This window comes from Gambusia affinis, linkage group LG18, assembly GCF_019740435.1.
Source record: "Gambusia affinis linkage group LG18, SWU_Gaff_1.0, whole genome shotgun sequence".
Classification (NCBI taxonomy): domain Eukaryota; kingdom Metazoa; phylum Chordata; class Actinopteri; order Cyprinodontiformes; family Poeciliidae; genus Gambusia; species Gambusia affinis.
This window is the reverse complement of record NC_057885.1, coordinates 20,644,620-20,659,335: the sequence shown is the minus strand read 5'-3', so window position 1 is coordinate 20,659,335 and position 14,716 is coordinate 20,644,620. Positions and strand designations below refer to the sequence as shown.

The window sequence follows — 14,716 nt, the reverse complement described above, 5'->3', positions numbered from 1 at the left end:
GAGCCACGTCTCGTAATTCAGGTTGATCAGGAATTGTGGCGAAGTGCAAACCGACCCACAGACAGTGTAACGTTTGAATCACACCGCCTGTTGTTTTGTTTTCTAATATTTTAAGAGGTGTTTCTGAGATACCTCCTAAAATTATATTTGTGGACTAGGTAATATTTAACAACTTTAAATGTTTAGCTAGTTACAAGCATGAAGCATTTCCTGGTCACAAACATATTATTATTTAATTTATGTACTTATTTATCCTTTGGTCTTACTTGGTTTTTCTCCAACTTTGTCCAAAATTTCTTTAGATTTACTAAAACAGGGAATATTAGAAAAAAAAGGTGGGGAAAAAACATTCTGAGGTGAAACATAAGATTTTGTTGTGACACTATTTATGTATATATTTTAATTTGTATATTTTTGTTTTATTTTACACGCCTTTGTTGTTGCCTTTTTGTTTGTTGTTGTCTTTGCTTAACTAATTGAGTAACTTGTAGATCAATACTTGCTAATCTGCAATATTTTTTTTGTTGCACTAATCGGTGAATACACAAATAAAAACCAAAATCAGAAACATTTCACCGGTCAGATATTTTTTCTTTGTGGTTTATTACAGGAGTACACATAGCAGTCTTGGTAACAAAAAAAGAAAATGGAAAAACTATTACGAGACATTCATAATTAAACTAAATGAACATTTCTTCCTGTAAAAATAATTGCAAATTATGTACAGAAGGACATAAGACAGACTCAGAAACCAACAGGTTGAAAGGAAGATTGAACTGTAGTCGCATGGCACTTAAAAAATAAACATATCTGGCAAGTGCTTTCTGTTTCCATAATTAATGTAAAATAAAATGCAGTGATAATAAGTCTGGATAACAAAAATAATAATTATTACAGTAATCAAATCAACAATATCAACATTTTAAACACTGTTTACAATATAAACTGAAATTCATAACATTCTAAATACATCCAACATTTACCAAAGACATTCTCATGTAGGCTAAAAACTAAATCTGCAATAGAATAAAAAATAGCATTTCAAATATCTTATAGCAACAATTTTATTCATACAATAACATTAATAATAGGTTATTAGTTGATGTAAATAGCTGTTTCCCCATAGTGTGATAAGGAATAATGTACAAATTAATACACACCTATTAATAACCCAATTAATTCTCCTTATGCTTTAAAAAATGTGTTTTTTAAAAAGAATTGACAGAACACAAATCTCACTCAGTACAAACTATTGCAATCTATAACTTTCAACTTGAAAACGTATACAAGAAAAAGCAGCAAAACAAACCATTTCAGTTTTTATATTTCTCTGTTGTGAAAACAAAACAAAACAAAAAAAAACTCAGTGGTGTGGTTGGGAGAAATGAAAAGGGCGTGGCACAGGCAGAGTCCATCAAGACCGTCCAACAGGTGAAAGCCTTGTAGGGGTAAGCCCCGCCCCCTGCCTGACATCTCATTGGTCCTTTTCTCTTTAGAACTCTCTGGAATGTCTGAAAGTTCCGCTAGCAAGTTCCAGAACTCCATGGAGGAAGCCCCGCCCCCTGTCCGATACCCCATTGGTCTATTTATCAGACGCTTTAGGATGTCGAAAATTCAGAATTGTAGCAAGTTCCGGATCGCCGCTGCAGAAGCTCCGCCCCCCCAAGACCTATGGGGTAACCGAACACGCAGATTCCCAAAGTTCTGATTGTGCAATCACCTCAAGCCTTCTGGGACTGAATTTGCTTTGCAGTTTTATTGTTGAATGGAGGAGCAATGAGAGAGTAAACGCCGTTGACCTCCATGATGGTGGAACAATAAAAGAAGTGCACAAAAAAAAAGACAAAGATAAGGCAGCACTTAAGCAGCATGTATGTAGGTTTCTTCCTATATACTTTCACCATATCCACTGATCTTTTAACCCGGTTCCAGCCTAAGAAGGTGCACTGCTTTATGAGAACAAGCAAACTATCAAACACGTTCATTTCCATGACGTTTTAGTCTCTTAATGTAAGTTGGTAGCTTTGTTAATTTAATAACTAGAAAAACTGAAAATTGTGCCTTCTGAACTGTAAAAGATAAGATAGAGGAATACATTAGCTAAAAAATAAAATCTTAATTTGACAGGTAGTTGTTTCACCTAAAATATTAAAGCTATTAGTAAGAGATTTTATTATGCAGTCAGAAAAATATCAACAAGCAGATAATCTAAGTTTTACATTGTCTTCTTTGCACCTGAGTTTAACGTCAGCATCACTAGGTTAAGCAAAATTTAGGAAGCGTTCAAGTCTGTATTTTTTACTGTTTGGGAATATTCAACTTGTGTTTTGTTTTTCAGAAAAAGTTTTCTTTTTTTTACTGGTTTTTAATACCGTAACAGCCGTAGATTTTGCAGTGTTAGTTGTGTCATTGATGGTAAGCAGAAGCTTTTTGGGAATAATTTCTAAGCATAAACAAGTAAATTTGGTTCAAACCTTTTTTTGACCAAAGAGGTTTGGAAACTAACTGAGTAAATTGGATATGTAAATAAAGTAAGTTTGGCCAATATTTAAGCTTAACTCCTAAAGCTAATCCTCGTTTGTTCAGCTAAAGATAACCAAGTACGTTTGGTTAGCTTTAGCGACCAAGTGGGATTGGTTCCTAAACCCAATGAAGTAGGACTACTCTCTAAACACAACCAAATAGAATTGGGAACCAAGTAGGACTGGTACATAAACCAATCCAACCAAGTAGGATTGCTTCCTAAATATGACCAAGAAGGTTTGGTTCCTAAATCCAATAAAGTAGGATTGGTTTCTTTAAACAACCAACTAGGATTGACAACAAAAAAGGATTTCTTTCCAAAATCTGATCAAGTAGAATTGGTTCCTAAACTCAATCAAGTAGGTTGGTTCTTAAACCTGACCAAGTGGGAATGGTTTCCAAACCTAATCAAGTCAGTGTAGGATTGGTCCTTAACCAGGTTTCTGTTTCAACATAAAGAAGTTGGTTTGTTTCCCGAATCTTATCATGTAGATCTGGTTCCTAAACCTAATCAAGTATGAAAAACTGGGTTTCCTAACCAAGCAGAATTAGTTCTAAAGCCAAACTAAGTAGGCTCGGTTCATTAACCCTGACCAGGTTCCTAAAGCTTAGCAATTGTGTTTCCAATGAAGAAGACTTTGTTATTAAGGTTAATGAAGAAGGCTTTTCATAAACCTAACAATAGATTTGATGATCAAAAAAATGGCAAACCAAACAGGATTTAAATTAAACAAACCAGTTTGTAAAAGTTTTTCAAATCAAGCTGTTATTAGGATGTTTTTATTCTTTAGTCACTTTCCTGTTTGCTTTTAAAGAACGAGTTACTTGATTTTTTTTTTTTAGGTAATTCTAAATAAACTAATTTGTTTCTATTTTAAAATGTATTGTATGCTTAACATATCCATTCAATAAAAGCAATTTTGTCCTTGATTTTTAAAAAAGATTTTATTTAAATATTGATCCCTGTATCAGATAAGATATTACACATTTTAGCACATGGGTGCAAGGTTAAATATTTGCCAATAAGAAAAACTCTGTTTCCATATAATCCATCTCTTTTACCCTGCAAGTCAACTGGAATGATTTATTGAATTTAAGCACAAGCAAAATGGTTGAAAATTATATTCCTTCTCTCTATACCCTGTTTAATCTCTCGCCTCTCTCTAAAACACCGTTACTGTTCTCATCTCAACTCTTCATTTCACCAAAAGTCTGTTGTGCACCACTCCCATTCAAATTATATTAGATAGCTTTTTGTACATATTTTCTAAGTATACTTCTTCAGAAAATACACAGAATAGAGCATATTTAAAAAGTTTTTGGCAGTTTCCTCCTTTCTTAAAGAAGAGTCCTGATAACCATTTGTTAGAAGAGTCTGAAAGAACGCTCCAATCTGGCAGAGCAAAGGTGAAGAAGGGAAAATCTTTCTGAAATTATTGTTTCCTTCCATCAATCTTCTCCCTAAAGACTTAAATCTCTGAACTTCTCCACCCAACCCTCATGAGCAGCCGCCCTTACTAAACCGTCGCTCCCAGCAGCTCGTCTGACTTCGCCAAGATCTCGTTCTGATTGGAGTCCAGGCCAAAGAACTTGACCTTTAGCCCGTCGACGGGGTGAACCACGGGGACCGTGACGACGCGCGGGAACTGCCGAGTGGCCAGTTCAAAGCGGCTGGTGCTGGCCAGCTCGATGGCGAGGATGCGGAGGAAAAGCGTGGCGAGTTGCTTTCCCAGACAGGAGCGAACGCCGCCGCCAAACGGCAGGTAGTGGAAGCGGCCCTCCTTGTCTTCGCTCCGCTCCTGACTGAAGCGGTCGGGGTCGAAGGCTTCTACGTCTTTGAAGACGGCAGCTGTGTCGTGAGTGTCCCGAATGCTGTACATCACGCTCCAGCCTTTGGGAATCTGAACTCCCTGTAGAGAAAAATACCACAGAATAAGACAATTTGTAAGATTTATCTGATGCAATTGGTCCTAAAAATTTAAGCAGACTCTTCTACAATTTTTGGGAATAATTTGTAAGCTAACTATGAAAAGTTTTTATGATTAGTTGTGACTATAAACTTGTTGCAACGTGTCGTCAGATCCTGTCCTCAAGCTTCCTGTTGAAGGGAAAAAATCCTTCTCGCCAACAATGACTACCACTGGTAGTTATCAACCAAAAACTCGCTAAATATTAAATGTACACCATGATATATAAAAGAAAAATGGATGCATTGCTTTTCTACTAATCGACAACACTAAGACAACTAGATGACAAGGTCAGGAAAAAGCTTTAATAGAAATATCCAACAACAATTTAATAGAAATTTAAAAGCAATAGCAAGGAAGAGGGAACTTGGTAAGTTGTGCTAGGTTGACTTTGACAACTTAACAAGTAGATGTGCTGTGGAATTTGATGTGTTTTGGTCCAGTAAAAAATAAAAAAGACAACCCACATGTCAACTCAGTAGGAGATGTTTAAATTAGCCAATTATCTGCCGGCGTGTTCAGATGATCACTTATTAAACAAACATCAAGCCTGAAAACATGCAACTGAGACGGACTGAATGTTCTGTTCTTTATGTCTGCATGTTTCTTGGTGTTGACTCCTCAAACACCAGTGGAGCTGTTGTCAGTCAGTTGCTATGGCAACGAGTCTGTGCATAGAGTAGGCGACACAGCGCAACTTTCTTTTTTGTAAAATGTAAACAGAAATCGAGAGGCGTCAGATGCTAGCAGTTGTAGGATTTCTCTTTTTTCTTTGGTAAAAGTCAACAAACCATTTCTTAAGCATTTGTTTTGGTTTGTATTTACCCAGAAAAACAGAATATGAGCAGTTTTGAGGTGTTTTCAATGGTTTTTCTGCTTTATTTTTCAATGGGTGTGGCGCACAGCACTAAATCAATGATACCTCCATCTCCAGGTTTCATTTTGATAATGGAGTTGTTCTAAAATAATTGTCTTTTACCCCTCCAGCTTTGTGCCCATGCACGAAATTAGACTTAATTTGAGAAATACTTTTTTTAAGATGTAGAAACAAGACAGTAAAATGACTGTAGGCTGTTTAATTTATAGATTCTGATAAGATTTCACCATATTGTTTATGCACCAATGCCTCCTGTGTAGATGACGTATCCTGGGTGCTGCAGCACTAGCTACATACAGCCAGATTAGTCATTTTTGTTAATTGTTTAGTAATTTCCGGTCGACTGTACCGTAACAAAGCCTGATAGGAGCAGGATGAACCCAAAATACAATTATCTTCTTGTTTATTGTTACAGTAAGACACTGATCTACAGCTGGGTTATCTTGGTGAGCTGGAAAAGAAATATCTAAAAGTCACCAGAAAAACATTTAATATAATTTATTTTTTTATTTTTTTTACGCAGAGCCTTGAGGTACTCCACTAGTAATAAAATTAACAAAATTGCACATAAAGACTTACATCTAGTTCGAAGGTCTGCATTGCTGTTCGGTAGGCTCCGGACACCGGCGTGTACAGCCTCAGCACCTCCTTGATGACACAGTCCAGGTACTTGAGGCTGATGATGGTGTCCAGCCTCAGCTCTTGTTCGGGACAGAGGCAGCCGTTGTGGAGGAGGCCTCGGCCTCTCAGCTCCTCCCTGAGGCGCTCCAGAACCTGAGGGTGGCGGAGGAGCGCCATGATCAGGGAGGTGCTGGCGCTGGCGGTGGTGGCGAAGGCAGCGAAGATCAGCTCGATGGTTGATTCCTATGGAAGCATGAGAAAAATTGATGCAGCTTTTATTTTAGCTTGCAGTCATCTTAATGATAAGAGAACTGTGATTGTTTAAAACAGTATTATTAAAGAGTTTAAATATTGAATGTAAAAAACCTCTGGTGAACTCTTAAAGCGTTTTCACACCTGATTGTCCACAAGACTCGGTTTGGACCAAAATTGTTACATTTTCAGCTGCTGCGGTTTTCTTTCACACTGCACTGAGTCAAATGAACCAAATCCTTTAAAAAACAAGTTCCCCTCCTCGCCTGTGGTGGCGCTGCACTAAAAACTACTGACAGAAACGACACAAAAACCTGTGAAGGGTTAGCATTAAGACACTGAACGCAACTTCCTTCTTCAGGAAATGTAAACAAAAGTGGAGAGGCGTCATGTTAGCGGTTGTAGGATTTTCATTTTGTCTTTGGTATAAAAAACACAACAACTATTATTCTATGAACTATTTCTCCCACTAACATGTGTTTCGATTTATTTACCCTGAATGCCCAGTGCTATTGTTGGACTCCTGCTTCTGGAACGCTCTCCGGTTCGCTTGATGTTCACATATGAATTCGAACTGCACCAGAATTCACTTCAACTGAACATAGACTTTGGTTTGTAGGTGAACCAAAGTTTGATTAGGTATTTAAATCAACCTGACTTTCTCGACAAAACCTAGATTAAAGCAGACTAAACATGGCTGGTGTGAATGCTCCCTTACACTTCCATAAGGCTCCACATGTTGGACACTGACTACTTTGCTCTAGCAACAAAACCTTTAAGCTTTGCTGGACAATTTATGATTGAAGAAAAGAAGTTTTCTCTCCTTGGATTCTTAGTTTTGCTTTGATTTATTATTTTGAAGATGCAGTTGGTAAAAATCCAAACCAAGTAAGGAAACTTGCTTTGGCGACAAATCCTCTGTTGCACACCTTCACTTTCCCATTGTTGGCAAACTTGTCCCCCTCTCCAGAAAAACCCCTGACCAGTTAATGGAAATGTTTGTGATTCCTGAAAAGTGGCAATTTGGAAGAAAGTAAGAAGATGTTTTCCAATAACACAGATTGTGCCATGCTGGTTCTGGAATAAATAACAGAGACCGGGCCGTGTGCCTCAGAGTGCAAACCGCTCTCCTCTGCCATCACCTGTGTCTGCGCTTCGCGCAGCACGTGTGTTTTCAATGCGTCACAGCAGCGAAGGGGAGCGTCGGGGCCTCCCCAGCTCACAGTGTGTACGTACAGGAGGCCTCATTCAGACCCCTAGCGGGGGCAGTGTTGACTTATTTTTGGTTCTGGACTTCACCCAGAAACCACAAACAGTGAAGCAGAGAGAGGAAAAAGCCTCCACAGAATTCCTCAAGTAGGTAAACAGAGGCTGTGCCGATCCTTCACCATGTTTCTGTACCGCCTGTTGACATCAGCTCCGTATTTCAAGAGTTACTGCAGCTCATTCTTTCAATTCCTACTTTTATTCATTCCTTTCTACGGTTTTAGTGACTTCCTGTGTGTCTGGCTTTAGCGCTATTTGAGGGGGGAGTCAAACATCTGAGTGGGTGATGACTTGAATTACAACGTGATGCTTAGAGCAGGATACATTTTCAAAATAAGGAATGAAAGTGAAACTGATAACCAAAGAGGCAAAAATCTGTTAATTATACTGTAATTTCTAGGTGTAGCAAGATGCTGTATTTTAGGAATATTAGGGCCAGGCTAAGATATAAAGATTTTTTTTTAATTATGAGAATACTCATTATATTACCAGAAAAAAAAGACTAAGAAAGAAATAATTTTATTACCAGAGTAGTAGCAATATTATGAGAACAGTCATAATAATATGAGAAACACTGACAATAATACCAGGATAAAATCGTAATATTACCAAAATAGTTGTAATATCAGAATAAAGTAATAAGAAGTCATAATAATACCAGAAAAAAGTTGTCAGAAAAAAGTCAGAATAACAGAAAAAGGTATTTTATCAGAGTAGTTGTAATATTACGAGAACAGTCGCAATAATAAAAGAATAAAGTCGTTATATTACCAGAATAAAGTCGTATCATTGTGGAAATAGTCATGATATCTGGAAAATGTTGTGATAATACCAGAGTAAAGGTGTATGGCAACAAAGTCAAAATAATACAGAAATAATATATTATCTGGATAAAACTGTAGTATTACAGAAATAGTTGTAATATGACAGATAAGTTGTAAAAATACCAGAATAGACGTAACAATAAGAGAAATAAGAGTAAAGACTAGATATGCTGGTCACATCAGAACGTTACAAATATTGAAGCTTTGCTCTCAATAAAACAACTTTTCTTCCAGTAATTTTGACTTTTTTTCTGCTAATGTTATGACTTTATTCTCATATTATTTTATTCATGTAACTAAAAAACAAAGTTTTATCATAAAAACTTGGCAAAAAAATTGTCATACTCATAAACGAACGGAGAAATATGTGCAAAATGTGCTTCCTTTTTGAAATTACACAACTAAGAAATGCCTTATTATTGTTCCATATTGTTAAAATAATATATATATGTATTTTCTTCAATACGTGGTTTAAATGTGTTAGCCAAATTCTGCTAGCAGGACGATTGTTTCCCTGGATTCTGGGCTGAGTGCAGGGCGTTTCGTACCTTGAGCTCCTGCATGCTGAGCTCGGTGCCGTTCTCCTTGGCGCTCTCCATCAGGACATCCAGCGCGTCGCTGTAATCCTTCCCCTGGGAACACAGAGGCTTTTCTCTGATGGCTTTCTCTATGCTTTTCTGAAGCGTGTCTCGCGCTCGGATTCCCTGCAGAAGAAACACATGAAATACATTCTTCAGAAGCTGTTTCCGTTACAAATGTAGGTAAATCTTTGTCTATGTTCTGCTAATGTCAACAAACTAAACCTGCTGTGTTTCCACTGGAAAAGAAATGAAAATAAAATCACACGATAAGGTATTAAGACTCCTGGCAGAGACGACTGTAAACAGTTACATGAGATTTATTTATAATTTAGTAATGTGCTAGCTGTAGTTAGTGGCAATGTAGGCAACATTTTCAGGAAATTGTTGCCGATTTTACAGAAGAGCGATGGATTGAACTATGTGATGGAACAAAAACAAATCACCATCCTCCTACCACTTCCTGCCATTTTCACCAACACAATGTCAACAAGTGTTTAACACAATACATCTATTGTGAAATGGCTGAAAAAACCAGACAGTTGAGTGAGTTTTTTCAAAATTGCCATGTTTCCATTAAGTGAATTTATTTTTGGAATTTCAATTTGTCCAATTTTATGGTCAATGGAAACACAGATGAAGCAGGTATGGCTAATTATCATACTGTTTATCGTGATATCCTGATTTTTGATTTATCACGATAAGTTCCAGTTATTGTTGAAATCTGTAGAAACCGCCTTACCTTCCTGTAGCCGCTGAACGGCAGGTCGATTGGGAGGCTGAAGAGGTTGTTGACGAAGTCCTGAAAGGTGGAGAACTGGTGCCTCATTTCCTCCTCCGACACCCTGAACCCCAGCAGCACCCTGACCGCCATGGTGAACGACAGCCTCTGGCTCTCCCTGAGGAACGACACGGATACGTCCAAACACGTGAAACACAGCCTGAGACATCTTCAGCTACAAATCAGAAAAACTAAAGGAGAAAAATAGAACATTTTTCCACATATAATTCTCTCTTCATTAGCGCAACTTTCTTTTTTACAAAATGTAAACAAAAATAAAGAGGCGTCAGATATTAGAAGTTGTAGGATTTCTCTTTTCTCTTTGGTAAAAGACAGCAAACCATTTCTTTAGCATTTCTTTTGGTTTGTATTTACCCAGGATGCCCTCCTCTATAATCTACTTCCTGTTTTTAGAGCGCTTTGCGTTCACATACGCATTCAAACCACACCAGAGTTCATTTCAACCGAACAGAGACAGAGGTCTGTAAGCGGACCAGACTTTGCTTTTTTGGTTTGCATCAGAGTTTGATTACGCGTTCACACCGCCCCAAACAAACCAAACTTTCTAAACAAACTAGTTGGAACTGGAACTAAACAGAACGGGTGTGAATGAACTGAGTGTAACCGTCCTGGACTGACCTGTAGACGTTGATGGGCTCGGGGTTGGAGCTCCACACTCGGAGGCTCTCTTGGATGACCTGCTGGATTTTTGGGAGGTAGGACTCCAACGCTTCATGGCTGAACACTTTGGCGAACACCTGCAGACACAAAATCAAAGACCACTTCAATTAAATTGGACTTAAAATTACACAAAGCAGCTGCCTCAAGTCGCCAGTCAGAGAATAACACGCACAATTACTGTGAAATTTAGTAGAAAGTTCAGCTGCGGCTCAAGGGAGAGAGAGTTTCTACTTTTCTTTAGAGAAACTTTTAGAGGTTTTTCCTCTGCAGTCAGCAAAGCGTTTACTGACAGGCTGAAGAGGAAAAAGCGAGGAGGGGGGCCCACGTGAAGCCCGCTTCAAGCGTTTTTCTGGACGAATCAATCACCAGTCGTCAGCGCTGTTTGAACAAATAACATTCCATCAGATCTGACCTCCAAAACTGCCCCTTAAAACTGTCCTGGCTGTGATTTAGAAGTAGAAGAATAAGAAAGAGGCCTTTATAACTGTTTTTAAACCGTCTCTAAAACATATCTTTATCTAAATAAATAATATTTTCATGCATCTGACAGTCAGAGCTGTTGGAGGACAGAACATAAAGGATCTGCTTGTTGGGAAATCCTTTTCCACGACAAGGTTGGAGTGAATGGGGAATCGCGACGCGGCACATCCTTGAGTAAAACGCACATGGTTTGCATTTTCTGCTCGATGAAACGAGGCTGGAACATCTGAACAAGCTTCTGTGTAATGACTGGTGGCCCGTCATCAGGTTCACTCAAAAGTCACACACGGGTTTCTTTTCCTCGTGAATTAAAGATTTTCTTTATTTGTTGGGGATTACATCATAAGTAGTGATCGTCTCCATACCTCTGTGGTTAGCAGTTTTATTATTTTCCAATGGAAATATATTATGATTGTCATGTAACTCAGTCACTCTTTGGTTACCTAGCAACTCAGTCACTCTTTGGTTACCTAGCAACAACTTGCAGAGTAACTGGCACAGCAGCAGTTTAAGGTTTCGTTTCATAACTGCTAAAAAATAAAAAAACAAGGGTGTGGAGAGAAATCTATGGATAAAAGAGAAAAGGTCAGGCCACCATTTTGGCAATATATCATATAATTAAAACAAAAAAAACAAAAAAACAAATCAGTAATTATCTCTGTAAATGATATGAAACCTTTACATCATGATAAGTCTTTCAGCCATATTGTCCAATCCTAAGATCTGGTAAAGAAGCCACATCATCACAAAGACTTTGGCCTGTCAAAACATCAGAGTTTGCTAACTCCAGAAGTTATGGCTTTAAACGGTAATATTGTTGTTTTAAGACCATTTTTATGTAATATAATGGTAATGGCAAAACAGACGCTTTAGAAATACAGACGCTGACGTTAGTGTTGGAGACGTCTACGCTGCTGCAACATGTTTAGCATTAAAACGCTGGTTTAGCTTCAGCCAGCTCCTTTTAGCACAATTTGAACATAAGACTCTTTTCCAGCATTTAATCAAATAATTTTTTTACAAAAATTAACCTGAAGTGAGTCAAGAGAAGCAACTTTGTCGTCCATCGCTGCTGTTGGCTCTGAAAGTGATGAACCCCTGGACTCGGTTTGATTGGGGACCAAAACTGAAATATTTGTTTCATTTTCAGCTCGTGTAGTTCACCTCATCAAATGAATCAAACCCTTGGAAAAACCTGTTTCCCTCCTTGCCTGTGGTGGCGCTACACCAAGACCCACTGAAGGAAACAACACAAAACCTCTGAAGCTCAACTTCCTTCTTCATGAAACACAAACAAAAATGGATCAGCATCAGATTTTAACGGATTTTTCTTTTGTCTTCGGTAAAAGACCATGAGCCATTTCTCCCGCTAGCGTGAAACTCACACGTTTGTTTTTGTTGTATTTACCCAGAGTTCCCTGCTCATTTCCTGCTGTTGGAGCGATCTCCAGTCCACATACGCATTCAAAACGCAGCAGAGTTCAGAACCAAGACGTAGCTTTTAGAGTTCGCTTTTTGGTTCACAACAGTCCGTTCACACCTCCGCAAACGAACTGGATTAAACACTTTGGTAAAAAAAAATTTACCAAAGTCCAAAGAAAATCTTCTAAACACCAGCAAAAACCCTCAAGAACCTTTTCATATCGCACGTCCCGGTTATGTAAGGCTGTGAATTGACCCATTTAACCCGTCTGCACTGAATTGTTTATAATTGCTCCATCTGACTGAACCCTTTGGCTGTTCACACACACTCTGACATAAATAGACCCGGAGCAGCAGGACTGAGCTACCGTAGGACCAACGAGTCACTCCGTCAGTGTGTTGCTCCCTGAAAGGTAACTACAGGTCATCCAAACACACACACACACACACACCCACACACACACAGCATCTCTCTGTGGATCCTGGCTGCCAATCAAACTCTGTTTTTGTGCAGCGTCATTCTGGTTCCAGTCGGGACGAGGGTGTCTGTGTGTGTGTGCGTGTGTGTGTGTGTGTGTGGAAGCTAAAGGCGGATTGTTCTGTACAACAGTCATTCTCCTGCACCACAAAAACGTGACTGTCCTCTGTAGCCTGCAGCACAAAGACAAAAACGCACACTCACACACAGAGTTGTCCTAATAACGTCCATATGTCTTAAATTATGTGAAAGTGCTGCGAGCTGCTGGTTCCACAGACATGTAAAGACTCCTTTATTCTTTTCTCTGCCCTCGCTGCTCCCTCCTCTTCCCGTCACCGCCTGCCCCTTCCATCCATCCTCTTTTTCAAAAATACTCCTTCGTTCTCGTTCCTCTTTTACTCCACGTCTTTCCACGTTCAGTCCGGATCAGAGGAGGGCAAGTTCCTGACAACTTCAGGCACCGGCTCCCAACGTGGTTAAATCGGTTTGGTACGACAAAATATTAGGAAAAAATTTAATTACAAGAATAAATTCATAATATTACAAGAATAAATTCATAATCTATGAGAATAAAGTTGTAATAATGCAAAAATAAAGTCTCAACATAAGAATAATAATATTTAGAGAATAAATTAGCACGAGAATAAAAACTATGACTTTATTCACATACAACTTTAGTCTTGTACTATTAGGACTTTATTGTCACAAGTTTATTTTTTTATTTTCTTAGCGTTGTTGTTTGGTGAGTGTGTGCTTTAAAGAAAAAAGTTACAGAACTGGTACCTCTTGAGAAAAATCATGTTCTACTTGAGGCCTCATGTTACTTTGGACCGGCCCTGGTCTGAACGTCCAGCCAAAGTTACAATGAAATGGTTTGGATCAAGGTCCAGTTTATGTGTTAAAATGGTTTCCCAGCTGGATACTGGGTTATATAGAAACTGGCTGGCTCTGGTGATCCACTAAAGGCCAATGTTCTGTGTGAAGATTGTTTTTCCGTGTGAAAACCACAGGGAGGGCAGACGTACACGCTTTGGTCCAGTAGGTCAAGCACCAAGCCAGTTGCTCACTCTTTCTCTGCGTCGCTGTTGTCCGGTTCCAGTCTGCTGATTTGGTTTCATTATCCAGAAAACTGAACCTAACCCTGCCAACACACACTGACACACACACATGGAAACCACCCCACTGCACTCACACACTCCTTTTTTCTGATTGGTCAATGATGGGACATTGATTTTTAAATAATGCTGTTGTTGGGAATAGGGGGAGTAGTTCTGAGTAGTCAGTGTGTTATCTGAAATATACAGTAATGAATCAGTGAGAAATTTTCATCTAGAAATCTACTACAAGTTCAGCTAACAATTCCTTAAACTAGAGCTAAGAGCTTTTCAAATAAGACATTCTCTTTGTACACAGAAACTTGATTTTCAGAGTTCCTGGTCAGAAATAAAATTCAATATGGCTGCCACACACTGTTTTTCACCACTTCTGACTATTTGTGTTCAGTTAAAATAAAAACATGAATGATCATGGGCATGTTCCTTTAGAGTTTAACTGATTAAAGTCAGATAAATACATTGTTATTAGCTTATGTTGCTATCAGTAGTTAATGTTAGGATATTGGCAAATCTCTCTGGTTTTATGATTTGCTACCTCAAACCGCATTCAGTTGACAGATACATAAAGTTAAGCTAGCAAGCTAACAGTTGCTCAAAGTCAAGCTAAAAAGCAAACGGACACCAAAAGCCAAGCTAACAGCTACTCAAATTGCAGCTACTAGCTACTCAGATCGAAGCCCTATTTACTCATACTTTATTTTATTTCTGCAGACCAAAAGTTTATCTTTCAGTTTATGAAATTCAAGTTAATAATTACTAAAATCTACAGCTAACAGCTACTTAGCTGAAACCTAGAAACTAGACTCAAAGTTAAACAAGCATTTCCTATTTGGCCTACATGGACGATGTTT

General features: G+C 38.5%; 1 protein-coding gene across 1 annotated transcript in view; it reads right to left on the bottom strand.

Annotated features, from left to right (window-relative positions):
* Positions 1 to 570: 570 nt before the first annotated feature.
* Positions 571 to 14,716, bottom strand: part of LOC122820272 (cytochrome P450 26B1) — a 37,151-nt gene continuing 23,005 nt past the window's right edge. The window contains exons 3-7 of the mRNA XM_044097537.1: positions 10,329 to 10,447; positions 9,651 to 9,807; positions 8,879 to 9,034; positions 5,947 to 6,231; positions 571 to 4,433 (exon numbers count right to left, since the gene is read on the bottom strand). Of these exons, the coding sequence (XP_043953472.1) occupies positions 4,041 to 4,433; positions 5,947 to 6,231; positions 8,879 to 9,034; positions 9,651 to 9,807; positions 10,329 to 10,447 (1,110 nt within the window). The 3' untranslated portion in view covers positions 571 to 4,040. The remainder of the gene's footprint in view (positions 4,434 to 5,946; positions 6,232 to 8,878; positions 9,035 to 9,650; positions 9,808 to 10,328; positions 10,448 to 14,716) is intronic.